Source organism: Chamaea fasciata, unplaced genomic scaffold, assembly GCF_029207755.1.
Source record: "Chamaea fasciata isolate MVZ Bird 193981 ecotype frontalis unplaced genomic scaffold, bChaFas1.0.hap1 SCAF_9, whole genome shotgun sequence".
In the NCBI taxonomy this organism is placed as follows: domain Eukaryota; kingdom Metazoa; phylum Chordata; class Aves; order Passeriformes; family Sylviidae; genus Chamaea; species Chamaea fasciata.
The window spans coordinates 2,841,113-2,868,895 of NW_027094094.1; the positions used below are offsets into that span (position 1 = coordinate 2,841,113).

The following is a 27,783-nucleotide window of genomic DNA, read 5'->3' on the forward strand; positions in this document are numbered from 1 at the left end:
TTGCTGAACTGAGATTTGCAAGATTTTAGGTCAGATGTTTTGTTGCGTTTTTAGAGACTGTTGGTATTTTTGTGTTCCAAAAACTGCCCTTCATTGGCTTCCACAGAACCTTCTCTCAACACGGGACCTTGGCACCAACCTATGAGAACCATAAAACTTTTACAGGTACCCAAACCACACATTTTATTGGTAAAAGCCATTTGTTCAGTTAAAACTGGCTGATAAAGAGTAAATTTTCCTTTTTATTCCCCTTTTCCAGAGCATGGCTTTCCCCAAAACTTCTAAAGCAACAGTCTATTCTGTAGTATACAGAGGGATTTTTATCCAGAATTAAATCAATTTCAGTTGTCATCCTTTATCCTTATTACTGAGTTACTTAATTAGTAATTTCTGAGAGCAGCCATAACTGTCACAGATACTGTGGGAGAGCCATCAACACTCTGCTTGTTGATATAATTGCAGAGTTTTGTTCTTTTTCCAAGTGTTCTTGTTAAGCACCAAGTGCCATTTGCCAGTGTTTTGCCCACAGTGTGCCACGATTGAAGGAAATCCTTCTTTAAATCAGCGTGGACTGCAGTTGTAGGAGCCTCCTGAGCTGCAATCCAACTTCTGCAGGAGCACGTGTCAGGAAAAGAATCTAAAACACGGTTTAACAAGCATGTGACAATAAATTAAGGAAATACATTTGGATGTGTGAGGAAGAGATGGTTTCCACAAAAAATACTCATCTCCTCCCAGTCACAGCTGTGACTTTTGAATATGTATTAAGCTCTGCAAGGAGAGCTAAGCTCGGAATTTGGCAGTGATAGTCGATTCATAAATATACATGAAACGTGAAGGAAAAAAAAAAAAGAGTTTACGGAATTGGAAGTGAGCACTGGCCAGGGTAAGCACACATACCTTGAGATAAAAATTGCAATTCATTGTCAGCACATGAGGCCTCTGATTTCAACTGATGGCTGTAACAGCGTCATTAGATTTCTCTCATCTCTTCTGCATTACTTATAATTGAATAGTGTATTAACAAGTGAACGGTTGTTTAAGGGGAGAGAAGGAACCTTCCAGCCAGGCAGTTTAAGGTTTAATATCTTCTCTCCAACAGAAACAACTCGTTTAACATTCAAAGAGAGATTTTGGCTTTTTCTCCCCATTCACTTTACCTCCACAAACCAGATGGCAAATGTCTCGCTGAAAGAGCCAGTGCAAACACAGTCTGCATCTGCCCGTCCTCCTGTTTGCCCTGCCAGCAAAGGGGAAGCGAGATTAAATTTAGGGTCTCGTATCAAACACTCACAGCTACATTTCCAGGTTTTTTCCCCCATTTTGCATTCTCACACGTCGTTGAGCCAAGCTACGGACAGCTTTTACTTATTTTGATGAATAGCAGGGAATGAAATGTATTTATTGACATCATATTTCATGTGGCATCTTCCAAAAATGAGCAAGTGTGCCTTTGACTGGTGTTTAATATTTTCCTCTGTCTAGTATTTGATAGTTTTTCACTCATATGTGCACAGAAATCTCTTCATTTCCAAGGTAATTGTCTGTGATTTGAAAGCAGGATTATCATGTAAATAGATACTTATATTTATATCTATCTATACACCTCCAGAAGCCTTGGTGTTGAAGGAGAATTTTTAGAAAGGAAGGATATTGGGACAGCAAGGGTAACATACCAAGAAAGAAAATTAAATATTGGATTGGATTGTGTTTAGTAAGAGCTGGTGGTTGCACCTCACTTATTTTGTATCGAACAGATTCTAGTTTAATTTACCAATTCTACAACATTTAAACTCTCATATTTAGGGTAGCCAGAAAACAAAATGAGATTATTTCTCAGGTTCTTTGTTGCTTGCATCACCACTGAGAACTTTCCAGAAGAGCATCACACATTGCCTTCGGATTTCTGGGGATTTTCCTGTGCCCTGTCAGCCAGTGAGAGTTGAGACACAGCAAGAATGGAGCACATGGAAAATGTTTCCATATTTCTCCCCATGACAATCTAGTTGGCATTAACATTATCACACCGAGACTTTGATTCCTGGCTGATGAGAGGAAAAGCAAGGTAATAAATGATGATTTCAATGAGTTCATGTGGGAAGAGTAGGTGTGCTTTAAAGGACACGTTAAATTATGACAAAACTCAGAATAGTACAAGAGTTTCTGGTCCAGGTTGGTGGTAAAGAGGAGTTTTTTGGAAAGGAAGGATGTTCGAAGAGGAAAGAAAGCAAATTAAATATTGAGTTGGATTGTGTTTAGCAAGAGCCAGCGGTTGCACCTCAGTTTGTATTGCACACACAGATATTTTCTTTACCTCTTTATCACTTAACTTCCTCCTTGGTGAATACTGCAGTGGAGAGATCTTTATTGCAACGTGGCTTTTAAATACTTCAAAAACCAGATTAGAAGTCTGTTGTTAAAACAGGCACATTCGGAAATGTCGACTGAGCAGTGGCAGAGCTTCCCTGGACCTTCTGAAAGCACCACTACTATTTTCACTCACGGGTGAGAAGAGGAAAATCAGATGTTTTAGATTACACTTGAGATAGAAAATAGATGTGATCAGTTCAAAGAACCAGGGGAGATTTCTTTTGCATAAATTGCAGCTGCTCTATGTAGTTAACCTTGAAAGGCTTCTGTCAAAGAAAAGCTGTTTTGTTAAAGTAGTACCAAGTCTCCTGCTCTCTGATACCTCATTATAGGGGAACACTTTGCATTCCCAGGCACTCTAAACACTATTATCTGCTACTTGTCCCTTTGAAAAGCGATGTCCAATTTGCTTATGCAAAGGAAATGATGGTGTTTGTGGAGAATTCACATTAATTCTGAGCAAAAGTCCTCGCTGGGAGTTAATACATGGACTGACTGACTCCTGGTGTTTCCACAACTGTAATTTAAAGAAATACAGATGTATTTTAAAGAATAATCAGCTTTTCCTGATGAGTTTTTAAACTTGCCGCACAATAACCTGATGGATGTGTAGTAATTACAGGCAACATGTACAGCAGTGCTGGAGGAGGATTTCATTAAACCCAAAGAGGCAGGAGGACTGCGAGTAGGAGCAACCACCAGATTTATTGCCAGCAAGGCTCCTCAGCTCTGTGCTCTCTGCAGAAGAAATGTGGAGCTTTCAGAGGGGCTGGGAGGACACAGGAGCTGAGATCTCACTATGAAAGGCTCTATTTTAAAATGTTGGTGTTCAGCAGCATCATCATCACCTTGGTGTTCTCCAGACCACCGAAATCCTGCTGCACAACAGGCAGAGCATCCCACAGCCACAATTCCTAATTCAAAAAAAAGCCCTCAGAGCTGTTAAGCCCCTCTGTCTCTCTCTTCTTTGCTGCGTTCTTACTCAAACCCAGCACTGATCTGTTGGTTTTCCTTGGAAAACCCCTTCCCTGAGGGATGGTTCCACACGTGGCCCAATTAACGGCAAAATCCTTTCTCCCTCATCACATTAAATCTTTTCCAAGTTCAAGTGAGGTGCAGATTATTTGTTTATTTCAAAGTTGCTGATGGCAGTGCAGAATAACACAGCACCTGCCAAAAAAAAAAAGAAAAAAAAAAAGCCCGTGGGATCCCACCAGGAGCTGAGTAAGAGCATTCCTTGCTGACACTCCTTTTTTGAATTTTCCTGCTTCACTAATCCCTGTTTCATTTAGGATCTCCTGCCCATGGATCTCTGCTCAGAACAATACTGGGTCAAATGCCTTACAACAGTCTGAGCCGTGTAATCATCTTTAGAAAAGCAAACATGTAATCATATCAAGGAATGAAATCGGGTTTGCTTGGCATGACCTATTTTCCTCCAGCTATGCTGACAAGGAAAACTTCCTTTGGCTTATAATTGTTTTATAGATCTCAGCCTATTGAAAATGCAAGTTTAAGGGTTTTTGTCCTGAATCCAGGTTGAGTTCTTACATTCCTGGTAGGGAGAGCAGCTCACAAGGAAAAAATCCTGCAGGACAAATAATGCTCCATGGAGGGTGGGTGAGCTCTTAAAGGGGGTAACTCTTGGTTTGGTGTCTTCTGCAGCCATCTGATAATGGGGGAAGGGAAAAGGGGGGAATTAGAGAGAGAAAATGTACCCTGATATGGAAATAAAAGCACATGGAAGCCTTTGTGATGCTGCTTTTAGAAACGTATCAGTGAAGTTTGGGATATTAAACACCCTGGATTTAATAGAACCCCATCTCAGTTTCTCTTGCTTTTTGGATTAGGCTCATTAGCATGATTTTTTTTGTTGTTGTTTCAATTTGAAATGCAATTGTATTATTATCGTTCTGATTTCCCTGTAACTTTTAGCCTGCAGGACAGTGCCTCGCCAGCTCAGCTGCACCAGTGAGCCTTTGGGTATCAGTGACAGAACTCCCACCACTTATTCCCTTTCAAAAGCTCAGTTTCCTAATAGGTGAAGCAAATGAGTGCCATTCAGGCATAAAAGTGAGAATTCGAGTGACAGAAAGGCTGGAATGCAGCAAAAAAGCTGAATTTGGAGACGGAGAGCACAATGGGCAGCTGAGGAGATCCCTTCAGTGAAATGCAGCCAGGATCAGATCAGAGCTGGGAAGTGCACGGACAAAGGCAAAGCCACTTTCAGTGAAATCATTGCAGAATTCAGAGCTGGAGAAATGGCCATTAATAATGTCGGGATGCAGGCCTAGCTGCTTTGTGCTGCCTTTGTGCTGCTCCTGTCTGCACCTTACAAACCCCTTGAAAGCCTCCTGAAGAACAGGGGATGATTTTAAAGGTGCATTGAAAGTGCCCAAGATAAGAATAGGGAGTTCTATTTTTCGTGTATTTCAGCCGATAATACTGAATTCCTCTCTAGGTTCTTCTTCAGACAACGAACTGATCTTAAAACCAGCAGTTTGGGGGTTGTTTTGTTGAGAAATAAGTGGTTTTGCAATTATGTTTAAAGCATGTTGAGGGAGAATAGTTTTTAGACTTGAAAGGAGTCACAATTGTTATTTATCCATAACTCAGCACGTGACTGAGCTTCACCTTTTGATGAAATGGAACAAATATGATGGGTAAGAGTGGGGATGTAAAAATCACCTTTTTAGTTAAGGGGCTTGGAATCTCATTGTGGCTGAGGACAAACCAGAGGCCATTTGCTGCCAGCTCTTCGTCTGTGCTTACACTGCTCTTCATTTGTTATTTCTGGCTAAATAACTTTTTAAAAGGTAATTAATACTATTACGGTAGAATATTGTAGTTGTTGAGAGTAGTCTAAAACTGCTAAAACGTGAACACCTGGCAGGAAAACACAACATGAGTTACAGACACAACTCACATGCCTAACAAGCTTACACTGGAGTTTTATTAAAAAGGTAAAAATAGAGGCACTGATTCAATTCTAGAGTTAATTGGCAATAGAATATTGCGTCTTTTTATGCAGACAGCAGAAAATATGGGTTTAATTCATTCGAAATAATCTTAATTCTATACGTTAGATAATGTATGGAATAATCTTAATTGATCTGTAATTCTATACATTAAAATGGATTATGACTGTTATTTAGGAGTGGTTTTTGTTGCCCCATTTCTCTCCTTCTGGATCTGCTCTCTCACCTCATCATACAGTTTTGTCCTCTTTCTGAATTCCTAAGAGCAGAGCACGTAATAGTCCTGCAGTCTCTCTTTACTGGTGATGTGGTAATGTATTTTATGTTGCTAATTAACTGTAATCAGGCTAGAATTTTCCACCATGAGAACATGATGGGGTCTTCTGTGGTCACCTCTAATTTGCCCGTGGATCTAGCCACATTCCCTCTTCTCCAAGTCGTGTCTGAATTATGTTTGGGTTTTAATTAAGAGTTGGATTTGTCTTTAAGACCTTGCATTAGAAGCCTGATGAAACCAGATGTGAAGCACTTCCCACTGTGAATTCCTGGGGTTGTTTGCCCTCCCGCACAGGCTTAGGTGAGACGAACGGGGCAGGTCTCCAGGTCCCACTGCCTCCTCTGCAGTGCTGGCGGTGACATCACGACTGCATCTCAGAGATGAGGAAATGAAGGAGTTGGACAAATGAAGAGAATTCCAGAAGCTGCTTCAGTGTAGGAGAGTTAGGAGTAGACCCAAAGGGGTACTTGCTGCTCGTTTTTCTCTTTTGTCTCCCTTGCTGCTGCCTGTTCTCAAGTATTATTTCAGATGTTTCTCTTTTAACCAGCCTTTAAGCATCAGACTTTCTTTTTCCCCTTCTTCATCACCTGAAGGAAGCTCCAGGACACGTTTCAGGGGTGCTGGATGAAGGCTTAAGTCTGTCCTAGTGCTCCCCAGCCTCAGCAGGGCCTGATAGCAATGCCAAAAGACATCCCCTTCAATTCCCTCAGCAGTCTTCCCCTAAAGCCGCAGAGCTCGTTCGCCTTCACACTGTGAGGCAGCATGGTGCAGTTCATAAACGCAAGGCTGCAGTGCCTCTTCATCCCCTGCCCCTCTGCCTGATCCCCTTTTACACTGATGGATCCATCCCTCCACAGAACCTGGCCCCGGACTGAACTCCCTCCCTGGCTCACACCCTGAAAAGCTGGCCTTTTCTAGGGCCACTTCCTGCCTTTCCCTTCCTTCCCTCCTGTTTGCATGGCAAATCCCACCCTGCCGTCAGCTGGTGGTTGAAATCCATTTCAGTGACTCAGCACTTCACGAACTCCTCCTCTGGGGCCTCACTGACATACCCACGGCAGGAGAGGGTGAACTCTTCAATCCTCTGTGTTTAAGGCATAATGGTTGGCTTGAACTGGATGTGAGCATTTGGGAAACCACATGGAAAAGATGCTTTTACCCTGGAAATTGTGTAACCACTGACACCTCAGAGGACAATTTGGACCACTTTAGGAGGATAATGATCCTCCCTTGTGCTGTAGCACGATTTCTATTGCTCTTCTGCACTGCTTGGCTCAGGATGCTGGAGAGCCTGAACATTTTTGGGAACTCTTGCTGGGATAGGAGCACCTGGTGTTGGCCTGGAGGACACAGACCAGTGAGGAGCTGTAGAAACCCCCACCGGTTTCCTGGTACGACCTCCAGATTTTAAATTCCTGTAACTAAACTGAGAAGACTAAGTTGTGCTTTATGTCTAAAGCTTCTGCAGCCTTCTGATTTTCCAGAGCCATAACCCTCCACTCTTCCAGTTTCTCTCCACGTATGAAAATTTCCCCAATTAATTTTATTATGTTTCATTCTGCCTACAGTGCAGAAGTTGCTGATATTGGAACTGTAAATACCGTGAGGGCTGCAAAGGGACTCTTTCCTGTATTACCCCTTCTTTTACTTTAATGAAGATTTCTGTAGCCTTTTCCAAACTCATATGGGAGTTAATCAGATGCAAGGCAGGAAAATGTTGACAGTTATGGATGACCATGAATACCTGAGGGAAGCAGGAGCTGGCCCTGCTCGTGAGATCCTTTTTTTAATGATTTTTTTTTTTAAATGAAAGCTCTATTTTTCTTGCCCATACCTGCTGAATGATTTTGCTCAGTCCTCTGTCTTCATAATAGCATAGAGTGGCACTTGCCATTCTTTCTTCTCTTGCTGTTTGATTTGCCTTCTTGCTCAGAGGAGCCAGGATTTTCCTCTCTGTTGCTGGATATCAGAGCCACTGCAGTCCAAATTGCACATTTATTGGTACAGTGATGCTCTGTTGTTGGTTTTTGTGTCTTACAGCTGATTTCTTTCTTTGTTGAACAGGCCACAGTGAAGAGTCACACTCTTGAGTGTTCTCAGCAGTTCCTGTGCACAAAGGAGATGAAGGACAATTCTGTTCTTTCTTCCTGTTTGCTGCCTTTTGGCTTTCAAGATACAGAAACAACTTGGCAGAAAGTGCCCTGAGCAAACCTGGGCTTACAGAATGCACAAGCCCCAGTTCAGACCTGCACACTTGAGAGCTGCTTCTCTCCTGAAGCACTTGTTTACCCAACATTTCCTTTTATCAAACCATTTTAAAAGAAAAACCACACAACAGGAGGCTTAAAAAGCTTCAGCTGTGTGCTTAAAGATTTTCCTGCAGAGAGCTGGAACTAAGCACGTGGTTTTACTTAAATGGGTGCTGAAACCTCAGCTGGATCCTTGCCACGATCCTGCAGTTTCTGTCCAGGCTTGGTGGGCTTTGCCCATTGGGAAGGGGAGGAGATCTTTGCCTAAACAGGAAAATGAAATTGTCCCCCCCACAAGCCACTGGCAGGAGAATAGAGGGAAGAGAGAAAACTAGAAAAGAGTTTTCATTACAATTTCAGTTGGCTGGACTTCATTTCCTCGTCTGCAGTTCACTGTTGGGATCCTTGATGCATGTCCACCTCTGGACAGACCCAATTTAGCTCTCCTGTATTATCTGTCTCTGTCTTAGATGGAATCCTGCCTGCTGGATTACTCCTCTCTTCTCCTACCTGCAGATAAACCATATTTGCTGTGATGATTGGGGTGAAATACCCACTCTGATGAAGACAGCTCGGGGTTTGACTGCAGCAGAGAGGTTTTTATCTTGCGTGGCAGAAAATGACTGTGTGACCTGGAGCATCATCTGCCCCAGCCAAGTGTGAAATCAGCTGTGCCAGGCAGCTCACACGCTCTAATGAGGGAATAATTCCTCAGTGGAAACAAAAATATTCATGCTGTGGCACACCTGCTCTTGGAACATAGAGACATCCAGCGGGAAAGGGGATTTGTCAGCCTTTCTCCTTCAGTGCTGCTCACAGCTGACACTTTACAATAAACCCACAGGAGGTTCAAGGCTCTGCTGCAGCAGGAGCTGTGTCTCCAGGAAAGGAGAGGATTTCAGAATACAGATGTCTGCAGAGGGATGAAAGGTCTGAGCAGCTCTCTGAGTGCTGCAGCAGGGAGTGCTGACCTGTCATGTGTTTGGTACCTGTGGCAGCTCTTTCAGAGAATCACAGGATGCTTTGGGCTGGAAGGGACTTTAAAGATCATCCATTTACAACCCTCTGTCGTGGGCAGGGACAGCTTCCACTAAATCAGCTTTTTGTTAATTTTTAACTCCTGGAATGCCAATTTCCCTTCCCATCTTAGCTGGTTTTTGTTTTAATATCCGTGTTTATATCACTGGAAAGGTATCGTTTTCTTGAGGATTCCTGTTATATTCTTCACATCTGCCATCCCCGGAGCAGATAATTATTGGGAAGTGGCAAAGCTTAAAAAGAGCAGTGCTCATTCCCTGGTGGCTGAAAGGTCACACTGGGCTGCAGAACTTGAATTTCCATGGCATTGGTGCCACGGGCAAAAGGCCTTCTCCCTTCAGCTGGGAAGTTTTCCACCACAGCTCAGCTCATAAGTGCTGTGATTTAACAAAAATTTTACATGAATTTGCCTTCTGGATTCATCTTTGACATCTCAGATTTGGTGTTTTAGGGAAAAGGCACTGGCTGCTGGGGAGTGAATTAGTTCTACTGCTGCAGTCAAGAAAATAGGCTCATGCCTTTTGAGAGGCCAGGAGAGGAATATTCTGGGAAGCAATTTGAGCTGATACTGTTGGGAGGGTAATATTGCCTGACAGATCTGCTGTGACAGCTGAAGATGTGCCAGAGCACAAAATAGAAAAGGAAAAGATTGTTGTTAGGCCAGCACCGAGATGAAACCCTACAACTTGTGACAGCTGTTGGCAGCATGAAATCACTGTCCTCCAGCTTTGCACAGATCTGCAGTGTTAGAAACTTCAAGATCCTGTTGGTTGTGTGTTTTCTGGAGATCTTGTTGGGGATAACGCTCCCTGACAGCAGCCAGTTGTAATTGGCAATGGGGATCCTCCAGATACAGATGGAGTTTTTGTGCTGATCCTCTCCCGGGGTCACCGGTCGCTGCTTCCCTACTGGAACTATCTGCAGCTCAAAAAGGTCATGAGATCTCTTGTTCCTAGAGCATCAAAGGGAAGAAAAATGAAATGGGAAGATGGATGAGCAGAATTAGGCTCGGTGAGGCGCAGAGGGAATTTTGGGAGGTGGGGGAAGGGAAGATTTGCCTTTTGTTTATTGAGGTGTAAAGTGACAAGCCTGTGCTGGAGAAACTTTTAACATCTTTAAAACTCCCTAACTCTCAGCAAACTTTCAACGAGGGAAATCTCAGTGGGAACTGATGCCCCTGTGCCCTCCTCCCCTCTCCAAACACACTCCTGCCTCTTTTCTTCCCACCCAGGCTTTCCAGGTCTTTTTGCTGAGGTTCTGGCACCTTCCCAGCTTTTAACCATCAGGAAGCTGAGACAGGCCAAGGAGTCTCTGCTCGGGTTTTGCTGAAGTCTGAAATGCCTTTTTTGGCAGTGCTGGGCAGATTTGGGGCTCTGGAGCTGCAGTTACTCTCCAGTTTCAGTGACACTGTACTTTGAGCCCCTCATCCATCAGAAAGGCCAAGTGTTTCCTCTTAGGAGAGAAGATTTCTGGAATTCCAGTGCTGTGATGGTTTTTTTCTTCCCTCACCAGCTACAATTACTGCCTTGCAGTGAGTTCAAAACTCAGCTGCATTTGTTTTCTTCCTGATGTTAATTCAAAGAGTCTCCTTTGCATTCTAATTTTTATTGTCATGTCTCTTTCAGCTGATATGAATCACCACAGCTCAGCAGGAAACGATGAGATTCTGCTGATCTGCCCTAATATTTATGAAATATTGCTTCCTGTGCATTATCTAATTGTGTCCAAAATATGCCCATGAAACCAAATATGGGCATTCATCAGTTGAACTCCTTATGAGTAAAGTTTTTATCAGATCAAGGTAAAGAAATTTAACAGCTGCACTGATGATCATAATCCAAGAAAAGCCTCCCCATAACTCTTGATGGTGAAAAAAAACAATATTTTGGGCTGCAGAGCAAAGCTCCTCTCTTGTGGTGTGTTATGATGAGGAGAACATGTCTCAGGAGCTCATGAAAATTGCATAACATTGCACTTCCCAAAGCGCAGCTGGAAAATTCATCCTCTCTGGAGTGGGACAACTTGGAGCAGACCAAGGGAAATCCAGGTCCGAGGACAGAAGCGAGAGATGTTTCATTAATGTCAAGGCTGTGACAGATTATCAGGGACATGTGGTTCATTGCTGAAATGAAACCCCTACTTGTGGCTCAAAATGTGAGTCCAGTCAAGATGGGTTTTTTAAAGGAAACAACAACATCCCATAAAAACTGGTCAGGAACAGGAGAAAAGCCTTGTCCTGGTTTTGGCTGGGATAGAGTTAATTTTTTCTTAGTATTCAGAGCACTCCAAGCAGTGGAAGGTTTCTCCAAAGCATTGCTGACACCAGAAAACACCCACAAATATTAACAACAACAACAAAAATCTACCCATTTCTCTGTTGGTTTTTTTTTTGCTTTGATTTCCCTTATTTCTGTTTTCCTTTTGTGCCTTTTATTATCGAGCTGGCTGAGCTGCTGGGCTGCCATCCCTGGGATTGATGAGCTTGGCATGCAGGAGGTGGCAGGCAGTTTTACTGCACCTCTTCATACTCTGCCCACCTCGGCCGTGCTCTGCCTCCTCGTAACGAGGGAATATTGGGAATTTCTGCGGCATCTCCTTCCTGCTCAGCCTGATGACAGAACAGACAGCTGGCAGAACTGAGGGGGGAGATGGGATTGTGGCTGGGCTGGGTCAATTGCACGATGGTTTCACTGTCTAATCTCAGAGCAGTTATTTTCTTTTTTTTTTTTTTTTTTGCAATCTATACATCAGCCATCAGTTAAAACCAAAACAAAACAAAAAAACGAACCAAAATAACCCCCCCAAAAAACCCCAAAACAAATAAACAAAAACACCTAAAACCCAACATCAACAAAAAAAAAAAAAAAAACAACAAAAAACCCCAAAAGAAACAAACAAAAACACCAAAACCCCAGCACCAACAAAAAACAACCAAAAACCCAACAATGACCAAAAAAACCCCCAAAAATCCAAAACAAAAATTCCAAATACCAAAAAAACCCCAACCCTTTTCCATTATTTTGGACAAGGATCTAATTAAAGCCAGAAGCCTGGAGGGGAACAGCTCAGGATCCCATTCCACATTTCCCAAATCGTTGGATTCCCTGCCATTTTTTTGGTGGCTCTGATTGTTCCTGTGACTCTGTCCCCTCACCTGATGGAACTTTTTTCTTTTTTTCAATATTATGGAGATCTCCCTGACAACCTGACACCTCCCTTCTCCTGTGCTTCCTCTGGAACATTTATGGACCAGGCAGAGGGAGCAGACAGACGCAGGAGTGATAAAACCCTCGTGCCCATTTGGTTTTTGCTGTCCTGGCTGAGCAACCAGCACAACCCTGATAAAACGTCATCTCCTGCCTCTCTGCCATTGAAAAGTTGTGGGGGAACATCTGGCACCAAGTTAGAACAGCCTCATTTCCCTGAGAGTATTGACCTGGCTGAAGCAAAAGAAAAACCCCACACTTTGTTTTAGGAGTGACATATTTTATGTCTCTTTTTGGACATTTAAAGAGTAAAAATTTGGCAGCGTGTGAGGAAGCAAAGAGAATTTTTTTTGTGCTTGGATAATTATACATTGATTACCTCAAGCCTAAGACAAGGAGAAATGGTTTTAAACCAAAAGAGAAAAGATTTAGATGGGATATTGGGCAGGAGTTGTTCCCTGGGAGGGTGGGCAGGCCCTGGCACAGGTGCCCAGAGAAGCTGTGGCTGCCCCTGGATCCCTGGAAGTGTCCAAGGCCAGGCTGGACATTGGGGCTTGGAGCAGCCTGGGACAGTGGGAGGTGTCCCTGCCATGGCAGGGGTGACATTGGATGAGTTTTAAGGTCCCTTCCAACCCAAATTATTCTGTGATTCTCTTGTGGTGTCTCCAAGTTTTCTTCTGGAGAACTCTTGGAGGGATTTACTGCAGGGCTTTTGTCTCTGTAATTCACTCTTGCTAAAAGCAATCTCCCACCTCACCTGATCCTGTCCAACACCAAAACATGGATGAACGTGTCCTGCCCTGAGTTTATGTCAAATGAGAGAAAGATGATTCTGAGAGGTCTGGTAATGGCCAGGAGATCAAGCCAATAAGCCTGACCCTGCCGTGTAATTAACCTTTCCTTTGAGATCCCGCTTGTAAGGGTTGCCAAATTTTCCTCTTGGCTCTTTTGGCATTCCCGTATGTCTGCAGGCTCCCTGGGTTTGGGTTTCTGCAGCTTGCAGTGTGCTGTTCTGGGAACAGCCTGGGCCAAGGCACTGCCTGCTCCTCCTGTCATCAGCAGGAGACAAATCTCAGGGATGGGATCACACAGCTTCATCTTTTCCATGCTGCAGTCTAGTCTTAAGCCTGCTGGCAAAAAAACTTTTTACCCTGCTGAATTCCTTGGTGATGAGTGTTATTTCTTTGACTGATGTGTGCAGGCAGGGGAACGTTTCTACATCACTGCCCAAACTTCCTAAAACATACTTAAATAATTTACATAAAATCCAAATCTGCGTGTGAAATATCCTCCTGAGCCGAGGGTTTTTTCACTGTGAATCCATTCCGTGAGTGGGAGGAAACCTAAACTCTCTTGGATAAAATGGCCTTTATAAAATATAGATCAATTTCCTAATATTTATGTCAGATGCTTCTCATTATGGTTTTTTTTTTCCTTCTTCTTCTTTCTTATTTCAGTCTGAAACTTCCTCAGCAACCCCTTGCTAGCACTGCTTCAGGTGGATGTTAACACTAAATCAGGAGAGTTTCTTCTGTGCCTGTCTCATTAAATATTATCTCTCTGATTTGGCAGCGTGGATTATAATAGGGACATTAAAAAGGCATGTATCTGTAATTGCTTTTTAATGCCACTGCTATTTATGGGCGATCTCAGCTTCAAAGTAACATGGAAAGTCATGTAAAAACACAAAGCTCTTGGTGATAAGGGAGTGCCAAGGAAAATTGATCATACATGAAGTTAATTAATTCAAGTAGTGTTAGGGATCCTAGAATGAAGCAGATTTCTGTGTGCGGAGTGTTGTGGTTGTGCCAGTCAAACTCAGGCTTCCACTAAATACTGCAGCCTCAGAAGTACTAAAACCCCATAAATTTTATGGTTTGAGCTTTGTATGAGCATTATTAACAGGAGTCATAGCAGTTCCAGGTATGACAGACATACCCTGATCCATGAATAATAGAAAAAGAAATGTTAATTCAGCTCTGTGTGGAAATACAAGCCTACATTTACCCAGCAACGCTGCTTTTCACTTGTGCATGACAGTTCCCAGTGCAGAGCAAGCCCAGCTAGCTCAGAAATTTCCTGAAGGGTTTTACATCACTAAAAACTTTCAGTGCGTCACTTAAACCTTAGCTGGGGCAGGGAGGCTCCCCAGAATCCTGTTAAATAGTTCCCCAAAAGATTTGTTTCTTCGCAGTTACAGAAAATAAAGCCAAGGCTGCCAGGATTTCTCAGGTCAGCAGTAGTAGCATAAACTTGCTTCATTTAAGTGTGAATAAATCCGTGTGATGTAAGAGGATGGGGCACCAGGTGCATATATTTCACATAGAAACAGATAAATGTAAGTATAAAATAAACTTCTGAAGGGATTTTGCGTGTCCAGCTTGCCCAAGTGCTTTAGAGGAGACTGATTTTCAGGGAGTGGTCACCCAAGAGTCTGTAGCTCTCTCTGAATTAACAATTGATTTCTAAGGCTGTTTAATGCATGTGAAAATGCATATAGGACTCCAAAGTATACATATGAATATATTTGTGGGTGTGCACATATAATTTCTGCACGTTTGACTCACATCTGGATCCATGAATAGTTTGCCTGTAATCCTGTGGAACTTCATTTTCTGGCAGATGAGTCTGTATTAATTCCTAAAACCCTGAGCAACAACGGAATTACTTCGCAGTGTTAGGGGGGAAAACACTACAATAAAAATGAAGCATACTTTTAATTATCTGTAGTCATTTGGATGAAATCTATAATGAGCTTGATAAATGCTGATGCTCTAGGCATCAATTTTTCAAATGACAGTAGAACCAAAAATATCTGGGAAGGCATTGTTAGCTCAGGCTGCACAGTATTTTTGAGGTCTGGGTTGGTAGGAATAATTAAAATGACTTATGTAAGATAAGTGTCATATCTCTGTCAGCAACTAAATGTTAAATGTTATTATAAACTAATTACTTCCTGGAATTGAAAAGAAAATTATAATTTTGTGTCTTAACCACTAGAAGATGGTGTCTGATCCCCCTGTCACTGGAGCAGCCTGTCTGCAGAGACTTCAGCGCAGCCTCAGAGTGGGTGAGGAGCGAGTTTGGACCAAAAGCCTCACTGCAGAGAGGAGTCAGAGCCTGCCTCTGACGTTCATCAGGCCCTCAATGGGTAAAAGAAGAAGGAGCTGGTGCTGTGGGGTTTCTCTGTGTGTTTGTGAGTGCAGGGAGGAGGAGGAGGATGCTGATGGCTCAGCCCTCTGCTGTCCCTCCTGCCCACCTCCATCTGCTGCAGCTCGGGGCTCAGAGCCGTGGCTCACCTCCCCAAAGCCACGGGCGTTGCTCTGATGCTCCCCTGTAGTCCTTTGCTGCTGGATTGATGGCTTTAATTTGCTCATAAAGGGGTCTGACACATGGCAGAGCCGAGGAATTAGATTCGGGGGAAGCGCAGGGCGGAGAGAGAGGTGAAAAAGCAAAGAATAGACGTCAAAAACTAATTTACCCTTTACTGGTTTCACTGGTTATTCTTCCTGTGCTGCCTGAAAGACATGAGCATGGAGAGCAGGGGGGATGAGCCGTGTTACCTCCATTAAAGGTCCCACCGGTGCCACGTCTTGTGGAGCTGGGCACTGCCAGGTGCCTCACCCTCACACCCCGGGAGGCACCCACAGCTTTCAGGCTTGTTGAAGAAAAGCACCAGCGTGGTCGTGTTGCTTTTTTTGGTGTTTTTATGTACCAAGGGAAACGTTTCTCCCGTTGAATAATAAAACCTCGGGCGCGCAAGAGGTGATGAAAGAAGGGATGTGGGGGGATAAGGCAAGGAAAAGGAGAGGCAGCGGAGAGATGGTGAAGAAAGGTTAAGGCGAAATGCAGGGAATGTAGGAACATAATTAATGGGTGAGGAAGAGGAAGGAAGGAGGGATATTTCAGCCCCCATCCTTTCAGCTGCCTCCGCCCTATAAACTCACTCACTGCTTGGTAGCTCACCCCATGGTTAGTTTTGAATCACCTCGCCCTAATTTTACGTCACATCTTGAGGCAGAGTTAGTTGGAAATGAGCCATAATCTCCTGAGAGGACAGCCTGATGTTATTTGAAAGATCCCTTCTGGCTTTCCCAAAGTGCCACATTCCAGCAGCTGATGGGAGTTTGGGATGTGTTCCCCTGTCCAGGGGCTGAGGGTGGGAGCAGCCCCTGTCTCTGAGGATGTGTTTGTTTAAGAAGTGGTTCAGGCACCGTGCAGTGACACCTCTGGGCAAGAAATGGTGCTGCTGGCAAAGGCAGAGAGCAGCTCTGGGGTTTTGGGGTGGGAATGGCGTTATCAGGAGATAACGGGACTGTGCCACCAGGAGTTAACGGGGGTCCCACACAGCTCCGCTTGCTCAGGTAAAAACAATCCTCACAATCCTCACGCCCTAGAAAACCACATGAGCGTGCCCAGGCAGCCTCCAAACAAAACCAGCCAGGTTCCTGACACAGTGGGGATGTTCCTGGCTGGTTTTCTGTCCCACTAAACTTGTGCTGGGCACCGAAATCAAAGCCTTCTCCACGGGAGCAGCCTCCAGAGCACAGCAATTGCAGCTGTGATTGTGCCCTGAGCCTGAGCACAGAGCTGCAGCCTGCTTGTGCTACCAAATTAATTGATCTTCCTGGAAGTCACTGCTTTAATTGGGAAGGAAGAGTGGCAGGAGACGCTGAGAACACCCTTGTGGGCTTGTGTTTAATCTCAGTTTCCACCCTGCATTGATCTCTGGCGCGTAAAGGATTCAGAGGCAGAGCAGGAGCAATATTTTGGGGAGATGTAGAATGTTTCTCCTCTCCATGAGTTATATCCTTAGCGTTGGCCACCGGTGGAGACAGAACATAGGACTAGGAGGACCTTTGGTCTGACAACCTGCAGCTCATTTTAGGGCTTTTGCACTTACTGAGTTTTAAAGCAGATTTATAGGCTTGGGATTTAAACAGAAAGATCTCCTTACGGTCTCTGCCCTCTTCACCCAGCATTTTAAAAGGTTGCTGAGAGGGACAGTGAGGCACAGGGCAAAATGAAGACCTATCTCTAAAAGTCCATGATTCTGCAAGGGACGTATGAGCACAGCCTGCTTAGAGCAAATGGTTCGTGCTGGTGGCAAGGAGGAAGTTGTGGGTTTAGTTAAAAACAAAAATGCGATTTCATGTTGCAACAAAACGGCAGAAATGGCAACAAAACTTCTTTAAAATTAAAAAAATGCAAATGCAAGCCTACAGGCACACACTGCAAAGCAAGAATAAGGTACAGAGAGGATGTAATTGTTGGAAACTAAGGATAAACTTAGGCTCTGTGACTTTTCATTACTGTAGGAACTTGGCTTCCTAGAGGTATTGCAGACGCCCGCAATAACCTTTTGTAATCCCTCAGCACGGTTTGCATTTTGTTAGTTCTATTTTAATAAGCTCTGATTTTTTCATTGGAGTTACTTAAATTTCTATGTTTATAAATTTTCCGTGTTAAGAGCAGTTTTCTTGGATCTTTTCACCAGAATTCTGTAGGAGTCTGAAAATGTTCAGATGCGAGTACAGTCAGACAATTTACCCAGTGACATCTGTTCAGCAGCATAATTTTACTCTGCTACAAGTGACTTATTTAATTAACTGAGACATTTCAAATAGAATTTGACAGCTTTCCAGCCCAGTATCTCCAAACTTACTACTGATTGAAAATATGCCATCCTAGACTGAAAATATGCCATCCTAGTAGTGTTACAGGGCCCAGGAAGAATTAGTTTGGTGAAAGGCAGTGCTGGGATGTTGGAAAATAATGCATTAAAAAGATCACATGTGCCACTTGTGATGTGTGTGCCTCTGAGCTTCTGAAACATCTCAGTGATTCCGGGGAGTCTTTCCAGCCTTGGTTTTGCTCAGGGTTTCCTGCATCTGCAGCTCCAACGCGGCACTGGCAAGATCAGAATGTCACTAAAAGCTCTTGGATTATCTTGTACAAGTTTTAGTGGAAGCATAATGTTGGAACCCTGGGCACTGAGAATTTCAGACTTTCTGTGCTGACAGGCACTGACCCCCAGCAAACACTGCATTGACCTGAGGCCTTGGAAGAGGCTCCCAAAACTGAGTGACAGCTCTGGGATTGTGGGTGTGTGGTTTGAATAGAAGTGTGTGATGTCACAGGGTGGAAAATGTAGAGTTTAAGAGTGTAGAGTATAGTGATAGATATGTAAAGCAAGATGGAGGCTTTAGGGAAGAGGCTGAGTCCTTCTTCTTCACCTTCTTCTTCATGGGTCTGGGTGGTGTTTTGTAATTGGGTAGAAAAATCCGCATTGCAGGCCATGGCTGGATGGTTATTGGGTTAAAAGTAAAAATAATTTAGGTGTCATTTCTTAATTGGACAGTTTATCCTTAAAAGGCCTTGTAGAGAGAGAGGTAGGAGCCGTTTTTATTTTGTTAGCTGGAAGTGCTGTAGAACACACAGCTTGTGAGACTGTAACATAGATAAGAATTAATAAACAAGTGAGTCCAAACAAGAAACACCGTCTCAAGCATTTAATCCCGACCCCGGCAAAAAGAAGATAAAACACAACACTGGGAAGTTTTCTTTTCATCAGCAACCTCAGCGCTGCCATGTGAGGAACAGATCCATGGAAGGGCAGCCAGGAGCTCCAGAACTGTGTCAGTCTTTGGTCCCGCCCGAGGCAGTCCAGAATTCTCGCTTGCACAGATGGGTCTGGGCTCAGGCTGCAGGATAGCAGAGCACATATTCCTTCTGATCTCTGCCACAGATACCTCAGAGGTGCAGGAGTGCAGTGATTCTTTCCAGCAGAATGCTTTCACTTCTGGCACGTTGCTTCAGGGTTTCACTGAAGCCACTTCCATTACGCCAAGTTGAAACCACTTCATGTGGCTGGAGCAGTAAAGTCTCCCCAAAGCAGGCTTTGCCTAAATGTACAGAATTGTATTTTTCCCATCAAAAATCCATTAGCCAATAAGCGCCAGCACCTCTCCATCACTGACAGCAATTTGTGGCTGGTGTTATTCTGGAGCCTTTCCTGAAATGTTTGTTTTTCGTGGCACCCAGCCCAGCTGAACCGGTGGCGGGATTTCTGTTAATCCAGCACACAGGGAAGCTCAGGGAGGTGATACGAAATATTCCTTCACAAGAACAACTCCAAGAGAGGTGCTGTAAGCTCTGGGGTATCAGAGTTGGAGAGTGAAAAGCGCTCAGAAAGTCTTTGAGGTTAACATGGGAGTGCTGGGAGTCCAGTTGAGAGTTTGGCTTTTGGGATGTGTGAGATTGATCAGCTCCAGTCGAAGTCTGTGGAAGTGCTGCCATTCCCTCTCCTGCTGGAGAAGCTTTGCCGTGTCTGAGCTCTCTTGTGGAGACAGAGTGAACCTTGCTGGTCTTCCTTTGATTCCCCTACACGTGCCCTGTGTGTTGTTCCTTCCCATCTGAGCTGTAGGTTCACCTAAACCCATCCCATTAGGATACCCTGGACATCTTGACCAAGTTTAAGCCATTTTAGGAAAATCGGGGGTTTTTTACCCATCTGCTTTGTTGGAAAATACGGTATTTATCTTCTTTGTGCTTTCCTCACCCCACTGGTTAGCAGGAGTCTCTTCATTAACGTTTTGGAATTAGAGTGATAAATAAATGCTACCGTTTTGGCACGTAAATGGTGACATAAATGTGACGACAAGTGATGGAAGCAGAGTGATGGAAGTGCACTGAGGGCCCAGAACAGCACGGGAGGCCGCCAACGTGCTGGATCTAATTTCAATCTTTGCCTATTGAAATTTAGGGAGGTGAATTATGGATTATTTGGATTATTTGCCCAGCAGTCAGGAGAGAGGAAAGCTCTCAACCACTGGGTGATTGCCAGCCAGGGAGCTGCATTTCTCCCTCAGCTGTTGGGAGTTGTTGGCTTAGGCTGTTGGGTTTTCTGCACGCTGCCACCACAAGCAGTGATGAGTTATGAACACAGGGTGCTTGGAGGCTTTAAAAGTGGATTTGTCCCTCTTCTCTCCCATTCCCAGCAGGCCAGAGAGCAGCCAGGGGTGGGAATGCCTGTTCCCACACACTGTCCAGGGATCACCCAGAGCATGGCTCTCACCTGTAGCATGTGTTTGCCAGAATTGATTCTCGGTGTGCCAGGCACTGTTCCACTCATCCCAGGGGAAATATTTTAACATGGACTCCAGTAGGCACAGGATTAGATGAATTTCTGCATCAAAAGGACTGGGTGCAAGCACAAAGACATGTTTTCCAAATCTAGTGTCTGATCTACTCGAATTGTCCATTTCCAGACCGTGTGAAATAGGCTGCAGGCTACTACCACAGAGCTACTGCTGAAAGCTGGGATGCTTGGTTGATTTCCCAGCTATTATAGTTTTATTTTACTCCCCTCTTTGCCTCTGAATTGTTGTGCTAATTAAGCTCACGAATTTCAATCTCTCAGGTTCTTCAATTATGACACTGCAGCCCCTCTGTGGCAGCACACTGGAGTGTGGCAGATAGGATATTATGAAGTGGAGACATTCAATGGGAAGATGTCCAAAAGCAGTTCAAATCACTTAAGATAATTAAACAAGGGGAAAGAATGTGGCGTGTTTAAAGAATATGAGATGGTTTTGTGAATAGAATGGTGTTAGGTAGCTGTGCATGGGAAACTCATTACCCATGCTGAACTCATTTTTTTACCTTGTAATGAGAAGGAAGAATTGGAAAACACCTCTGTGAACATCACCTTTGTGAGTGCTTGCACTGAGACCACCGGAGCAGAGGCAGCAGGTTTAACAGACTTGTTTATTCCTCTGGATGTAGCTGGGAAAAAAAATGCAGCAATTGAAGAAATAACAACTAATTTCAGTGTAAAGGTCAAAATGACCTGAATTGAGATGCTTAAGAATTAATGGAGTAGGCTGGTGTCAGCAGGCAGAATAAACGACATTTTTTTATAACTGCTTGTTCACCATCCTGTTCCAGTCTCTTCACCTCCCCCAGACGTAGGAAAGGTTTCAAATGCATCGCCAGAGGGGATTTAATAAGAGTTTGTATAACAGAGCGAGGCAGCGCTTGAATGGAGGGAGGAACCGGCACTTGATCATTGGGAAGGACAAAAAAGAGTAAAAAGTCTGAGCAAAGGCCAGGGGTGTGTGTGAGGGGCAGGCAGCACTCCTGAGGGGAAGGGAGGAGCACAGGCACACCTGAGCCAGCCCTGCAGCACCTCTGCCTTGCCCTGGGCACTGTCCCACAGGGCAGCACAGCAGCTTTTACAGAGCCAGAAGGGTATTTAATGTCCTTCCTAAAAGGGCAGTTCCTGGAGTGGAGAGACCACAGAGAGCTGTGAATGAAAGCCGAGGGGGAGCAGGAAATCAGCCTTCAGTGCACACGCAGTGTTATGTTCCTCTCCAGGGCTCAACAGGGCACAGCACCTTCTCTCCACTGCTGAGAAACCAGGGAACCAAAGGGGGGGACATCCCTGTGATGTTGAACCCCAGGGTCTGCTCCTGCTGAGGTGATGCTGAGATTTTTCCTGAGCAGCACTGACGTGAAAAGTGCACAGCTCTTGTCCTTTCTTACTGATATTCTGTACGTGGTGCCTGGATGGCTGAAGGACAGTTGGATAATAACCTGCACCTATGTGAATGACAGCTGTACCAAGGAGGAGAGCAATTGTCTCAGCCGGTGGAAGAAGTGGGCTAGGAAAAGCTAGGAAAGGCTGGGGTTTGGGAAATGCAACGTGACAGTAACATCTGTTTGGAATGCAAAGCAATCTCCCCCGGAAAGTGGTGGGATCAGCATTGCTCCTGACATTTGCAGCTCCATGAGGCAGAACGTGGCTTGATCTAAGGCACACTTGCAGGCCCTCTGTATGATCCACTGGATTTTTTTTTCCGTCTCTGACTCCTGTGACTGTCTGTCTGACTCTCCCTGGGTGATGAAATATCATTATAACCTTTTGAAATAATATATCGGCGCCTGGAGAGCAGAGACTGATTTTCTCATTTGCAAGTGAGAGGCAGTGTGTTAAATTACCACTCCTGTCATTAAATGGATTGAGGGGGAAAAAAAAACCTGATGTGCTTGAGCCAGGACATTTTTCCCCTCCCCAAACAAACCACTTCAGATTTCACCTTGTGGGGGGCCAGGAAGGTGAGGATTAGAAGTTTAAATAACATTCATCATATTCTCTGAGGCTTAGGTTACTTGCTTGACACCTGAAAATGTTTCAGCAAGTCTGACATGGAAGCTTTCTGCTGATTTACAGAGGATGAGGGAGCCTGTGCTGTGTCTGTCAGAGATCAGGAGGCATAAAATTTATCTTTCTGGGCCATGGAAGCTTCCACTTGTTCATTTGGCTCTGAGAAATTTGATCCTGAACAAGCTGGTCTGGTGGAAGGTGTCTGTGCCCATGGCAGGGGATGGAACTGAGTGGGCTTTACAGTCCCTTCCTTCCCAAACCGTCCTGTGATTCTGTGAAATGTGAAAAAAATCACTGGGCTGATAAACTCAGTGACTCAATTCATAATAAGTAATTGTGCTCAAGAATTGCACTTTTACATCTGTGGAGCCTCAATGAGAAAGTTGTAGTGTTGTTTCAGCTGATTTTTTTAAAATCTCATCGAGCAGCTGATGCAGTTCTCCACAGCATTTGTTCCTGTCTCTTCATGCAGGGCAAAGTATTGATAATCATCTGGTACTGCTGAGCATTGTAGCTGGCAACATTTGAAACTCCAGACATGCTGATGAATTGCTCTATGATGCATTAATGTTATTTTGATCCCTGCTCTTTCAGAATTACATTGATCCAATTAGGTTAAGTAGCTTGCCATCTAAATTAATTTACTTTCCTCTATTAATCTCCTTTACTCTGGGTCAAAACCAGAAATGTAAATCAGTCCATTATATTGCATATCTTTGGGGGGGGTGGGAGGGTAATTAAATTACCTAATAGATACATATGCTGGATTGATTGTTTGGTGTGTTGAACGTTATTGCCATCATTGGAAAGTGACGTGGTGCACGCTCACTAGTGGAATTTGAGTGCTTGTTGCACTTAATTTTCATAACCTGTCAAGGAATGCCTTGCTGCCCCTGGGTACCAGCCCTGCATACCCAGCTACACAGTTTTTAGGGTATTGGACGTTTTGTAAGGGGCGATAAAAGCTCCTTCCTCTGCCTGGAACTGCCGGACTCCCTGGCAGTGTCTCAGAGGTCCTCACCCTCTGCAGTGAGGACAAAACTTTTCCCTGGCTCATTCTCAGGCTGGCACCAGCAGGGATGTGGCAGCAGAGCAGATGTCCCAGCACTGATGCCTGAGTTACCAGGTTGAAGGAGGGTTACTGCAGACTCCTGGAAAGCTGGGTTCTTTTCCCAGCAGCACGTGAAATTCCCATGGTTCGATGTCATGGAATCACAGAAAGGTTTGGGTTTGGTTGGGAGGGACCTTAAATCCCACCCAGTGCCACCCCTGCCATGGCAGGGACACCTTCCACCGTCCCAGGCTGCTCCAAGCCCCAGTGTCCAGCCTGGCCTTGGACACTGCCAGGGATCCAGGGGCAGCCACAACTCTGTGCTCCACTCTGGGACATTCTTTTGCTTTCCTTAGGTTAGTCCGACACTGGGATTCCATCATCTTGTTGCCCTTCCCGGTCTTTTACAGCTCACGCTGGGAATTCTTACTTTCAGCCAGTATTTTCAGGATCTGTATCAAACTTCCATCCTGACAGGGACATTGCTGACACCAGGAAATTGTTTACCTGCTACGTTTCCTCACTTTAGTGGGAAGAACTTCCCACGGAAGACTCAAACAAAAACGAAGCCCTGATGTGAGGGAACGAGATCCAGTCCAGTGGCTGGAAGGTGAATGTTGGCACAGTTAAAACAGATACAAAGTGCAGTGGTTTTAGGCTGAGTTTAGTTAAAACCTGCCAGGTTTGTGATAGCTCTGTCTTCGTGGGAGATCGAGGCAAGGGCTCTTTACAGTAGGAAAATGGATCTGGTTCCTTCCCTGTCATTGTAGCAGAAGATAAATTCGGGTCAAACGATCTCTGTAATGTGCAGGGCAGGCTGGTGATCACAAATCCCTTCTGCAATTCAAACCTACAGATCTATGAAGTGTTTTCTAAATCTGTGCCTGAGAGCAGAATGAACAGCAGCAGAAAGGTCACCTCTATCATCATTGCTGTCAAACACCTTGGAAACAGCGGAGCACAAAGCAAGTGTGTTGCTCAATCACTTTGCCCTTCTGCTACATCTGTTACCTTTACCTGTACTTTGTCCCATTAAATGAAACTCACTCCCCTGCTCTGGGTGAAATTCCGTTTCCAAAAACCGCACAGCAAAATTCTGTTGGCTTCAGCGACGGGATCTTGCCTTTACAAAGGTAATTAATGCCTGCTAAGTGCAGAACTTAGCAGTCTTAGATAAATAGTGATAATTATGAAAGCAGCTGCTCTTTGTGATAACGAGACAGGAGGAAACAGGGAGGGACTTTTTGCAAGAGGGGTAGTGACAGGACGAGGGGAGTGGCTGCAAACTGACACTGAGTGGGTTTAGATGGGATTTTGGGCAGGAATTGTTCCCTGGGAGGGTGGGCAGGCCCTGGCACAGGGTGCCCAGAGAAGCTGTGGCTGCCCCTGGATCCCTGGAAGTGTCCAAGGGATGTCGGATGGAGCTCTGAGCAACCTGGCACAGGGGAAGGTGTCCCTGCCCATGGCAGGGGGTGGCACTGGAAGATCTCAGAGATCTCTTCCAGCCCAAACCATTCCATGACTGTTGGCTACAGCCCACTTTGCTCCTGGCAGGGTTTGTGGAGGTTGCAGGCACAAAATGAGATCACCATTGTAGTCAAGTGTCCTCTGAGGCCCCACGGGAGTCCCTGTGGAGATGGTTGGTGTAATTTATTTCTGTGCATCTCAATCAACTTGAGATGTTTGGCTGGGCACCCAAAGCCTGCTGTGGGTGTGGTGGTTGCCTGAGATCCAGTTCCTACAAACCCACCAAATGCTGCAGTGTTTCAACATTCCATACCTATTAATATGCTAATATTTCCCACAAGCTGAAAAATTTAAATGTGAGAATCTCTGCTTGAATGCTCACTATAATGTGTTAGGGCTTCATTTTTTTTGCCTTGCCACTTCCTTATTTTCTTTTTTTTTCCTTTTCTTTTTTGTTTTTGGTCTTGTTTCATTTTTTTTTTCCCCTACCTCAAGACAGAGTCTTTTAAAGCTGGGTTTTCTCCCTAAGAAGTGTTTGTAGAGTTCCTAGCACAACCAGATCCTGATGGAGTCACTGGGTATTAATGTGATGCAAATTAATCAGTAATGAAAATTAAACGTGTGTTTATGCTCTAGTTACAATGTTTATACAAACACAAGAAATGTGTACCACGACTGTGTCGTGGCTCCCACCACAGTGTTTGCAAGGGTGCAGCATTAAGCAGCTTTAAATAAACCAAAGGGCCTGGTTTGTTCAAATGAGCAACCCAGGGGAGAAACACCTCTCTGAAGTGGAACAGAATGACCATTGTGAAATGCAGAGCCAGGGATTTTCAATATTCCACACTCTCCAGCTTTCTGAAGGTGACGGTGGCACCTCTCTCTTGTTCCTTCTTCATTGTGCTTTTGCAGTTCACCAGAAATTTTGCCAGAACTCAGGGGCATTTGTGATGTGGAGCACAACTCAAGACCTGCGTTAGGAGTAAATGTGAATGAGAGTTCCTCCTTCTGGCTTTGTTAGAGATGCTCTTTAGATAAGGAGCTGAAAACAGATCAATAGCAAGACTTTTTTTTGTTAAAAAAAAAAAGAGGCAGACGCAGCTTTCCCTCTTCCTTGAGTTCCCTACAAAAAGAGGAGTTTTCATGGTTGTCACGCACATGCCCCTCCCTGGAGATTCCTGGAAAATGACAATTGCAAGTCCAAATTTTTTTTTATCTCGTTGCCAAAGGCAGGAGAGGGGAAGCGTGGAGAGAATGGGAACAAACTGCCTCTTCCCACACACGATCTTGCGTGGTCTCCTGTGAAATCGTTAAATTTCCATTTGTGACTATCCTTTCAGTTGATCAGGATAAATCCAGTGCTGTAAATTCTGTGATGTTCATGCAATGTTTGTTTTCCCTGGAGTGTCAATAGGAGGAGTTTGTTTCACTCACCAAGTGCTAAATTAGTCTTTGGGTGGTCACTTGCTGATGAATACAACAGATTAGATGGGAAAACGAGGAACACAGGGAAAACATTTTCCTTTTCAACAAACCACCATTACTTAACAATACTCCAAACCCCAGATTTCCCATTTAACCTAAAATGTGTTGAAAATTACATGGAAGACTCAACGCTGAAATGTGCTGGCACGGAGTCCTCATTTGGAAGAGAAAACAGTCTGGAAACTTGTAGTCTATTCACAATTACCACAGGAAGTGTCCGTGTCCTGCAGCTTCAATATTTGGAGCCCTATTTTCCCTTATTCCCCGTAGTCACCGAATCCTTAACTCCTGGCTTTGATCCTTATCTCAAACAGAACCTCTAAAGGATAAACTCGAGGTGAGGTGGCCTCAATATTCTGTGTGCTCTGTTTTTTCCAGGGGCCTGTTGGCCAGAGGCTTCACAGAGACCCATTATTTGCAGGACGGCACTGACGTGGTTCTCACACGCAACCACACGGTAAGGTTGGAGTGTCCTGGGTGGGTGATGCTTCATCCCTAAAATCCAGAGTGTTCTCTGCCAGGATCTGAGCCCTGGGATGAAATAGCTCAGCCTGTGATCTTTTTTTTCACTGCTGCCTTCAGTGTCTTTGTGGCTGCTCTGATCCTACACATGAACTTTTAGAGGCAGATTTTAAAGGCGAGCTCTGGGGTTTCAACCAGGTGACGTTTAAAATTTGTGAGGGTTTTTTTTTTTTTCTCTCAGCTTCTTGGAAACAGGCCTGATAAAGTTTGATAATTATGGCAGTCATGGCTGATCAGTTATGGAGAAAAGCCCTGGTTTTGGGAACAAAAAACCTTAAATATCTGATTTGCAGAGTGCAAAAGTTCATGACAGAGGTCGGAAGGCTTGGGTGTCTTTCCTCACTGGGCTTTGGGAGAGGGTGTTGGTGGGGTTTGTTTTTAAATCCAGGCCATAAGTGTGTTGTGGATGTACTTTATACTTGTATTTGTGTGTATGTGTGTGTATATTTATGTACATGTATAAATGTGGTTATACACAAAATATGGCTTGTTAAAATAAGCAGTTAAAACCTGCTTTTTACAAATAAAAACCCCTCAAGGCACGAATGTTTTTTGTCCTCTGACAGCATGAATGCCTTAATTAGAAATAATGCAGCAAGCCATTTTAATTACAAAGCTTATCTTTTATCTGCCTGAGTCCCATAAAGTATTTGTTATGTTATGGTATTTACTTTCTGACACTGTCAGCAGAGACACCGTGCTTTGTGTTCCCATCCATAATGGGCTTTGCTGGGATCAGGGGAAGGAATTATTTCTTTGCATAACATCTTATTTCTGAAGAAGCATCTCCATTATAGCTCCAGACACCCCAAGAAAAGCAATCATTTCGAAAGCTTTCAGCACTTTCATTTTGCTGGGTGCTCATCTCTCCTTCAAAATCGGCTTGGGAGAGAATAGTCATTTGTTTTAGGAGCTGGAAGGCTGCAGAGGCTCCTGAAGGAAGTGAAAGGAAATAAATGAAGCACAAGAGAC

General features: G+C 44.3%; 1 protein-coding gene across 1 annotated transcript in view; it reads left to right on the forward strand.

The window, feature by feature from the left end:
• The window catches only part of ADAM12 (ADAM metallopeptidase domain 12), a 173,925-nt gene that overhangs the window by 72,445 nt on the left and 73,697 nt on the right, over nucleotides 1–27,783 (forward strand). The window contains exon 4 of the mRNA XM_066191596.1: nucleotides 26,668–26,746. Within this exon, the coding sequence (XP_066047693.1) occupies nucleotides 26,668–26,746 (79 nt within the window). The remainder of the gene's footprint in view (nucleotides 1–26,667; nucleotides 26,747–27,783) is intronic.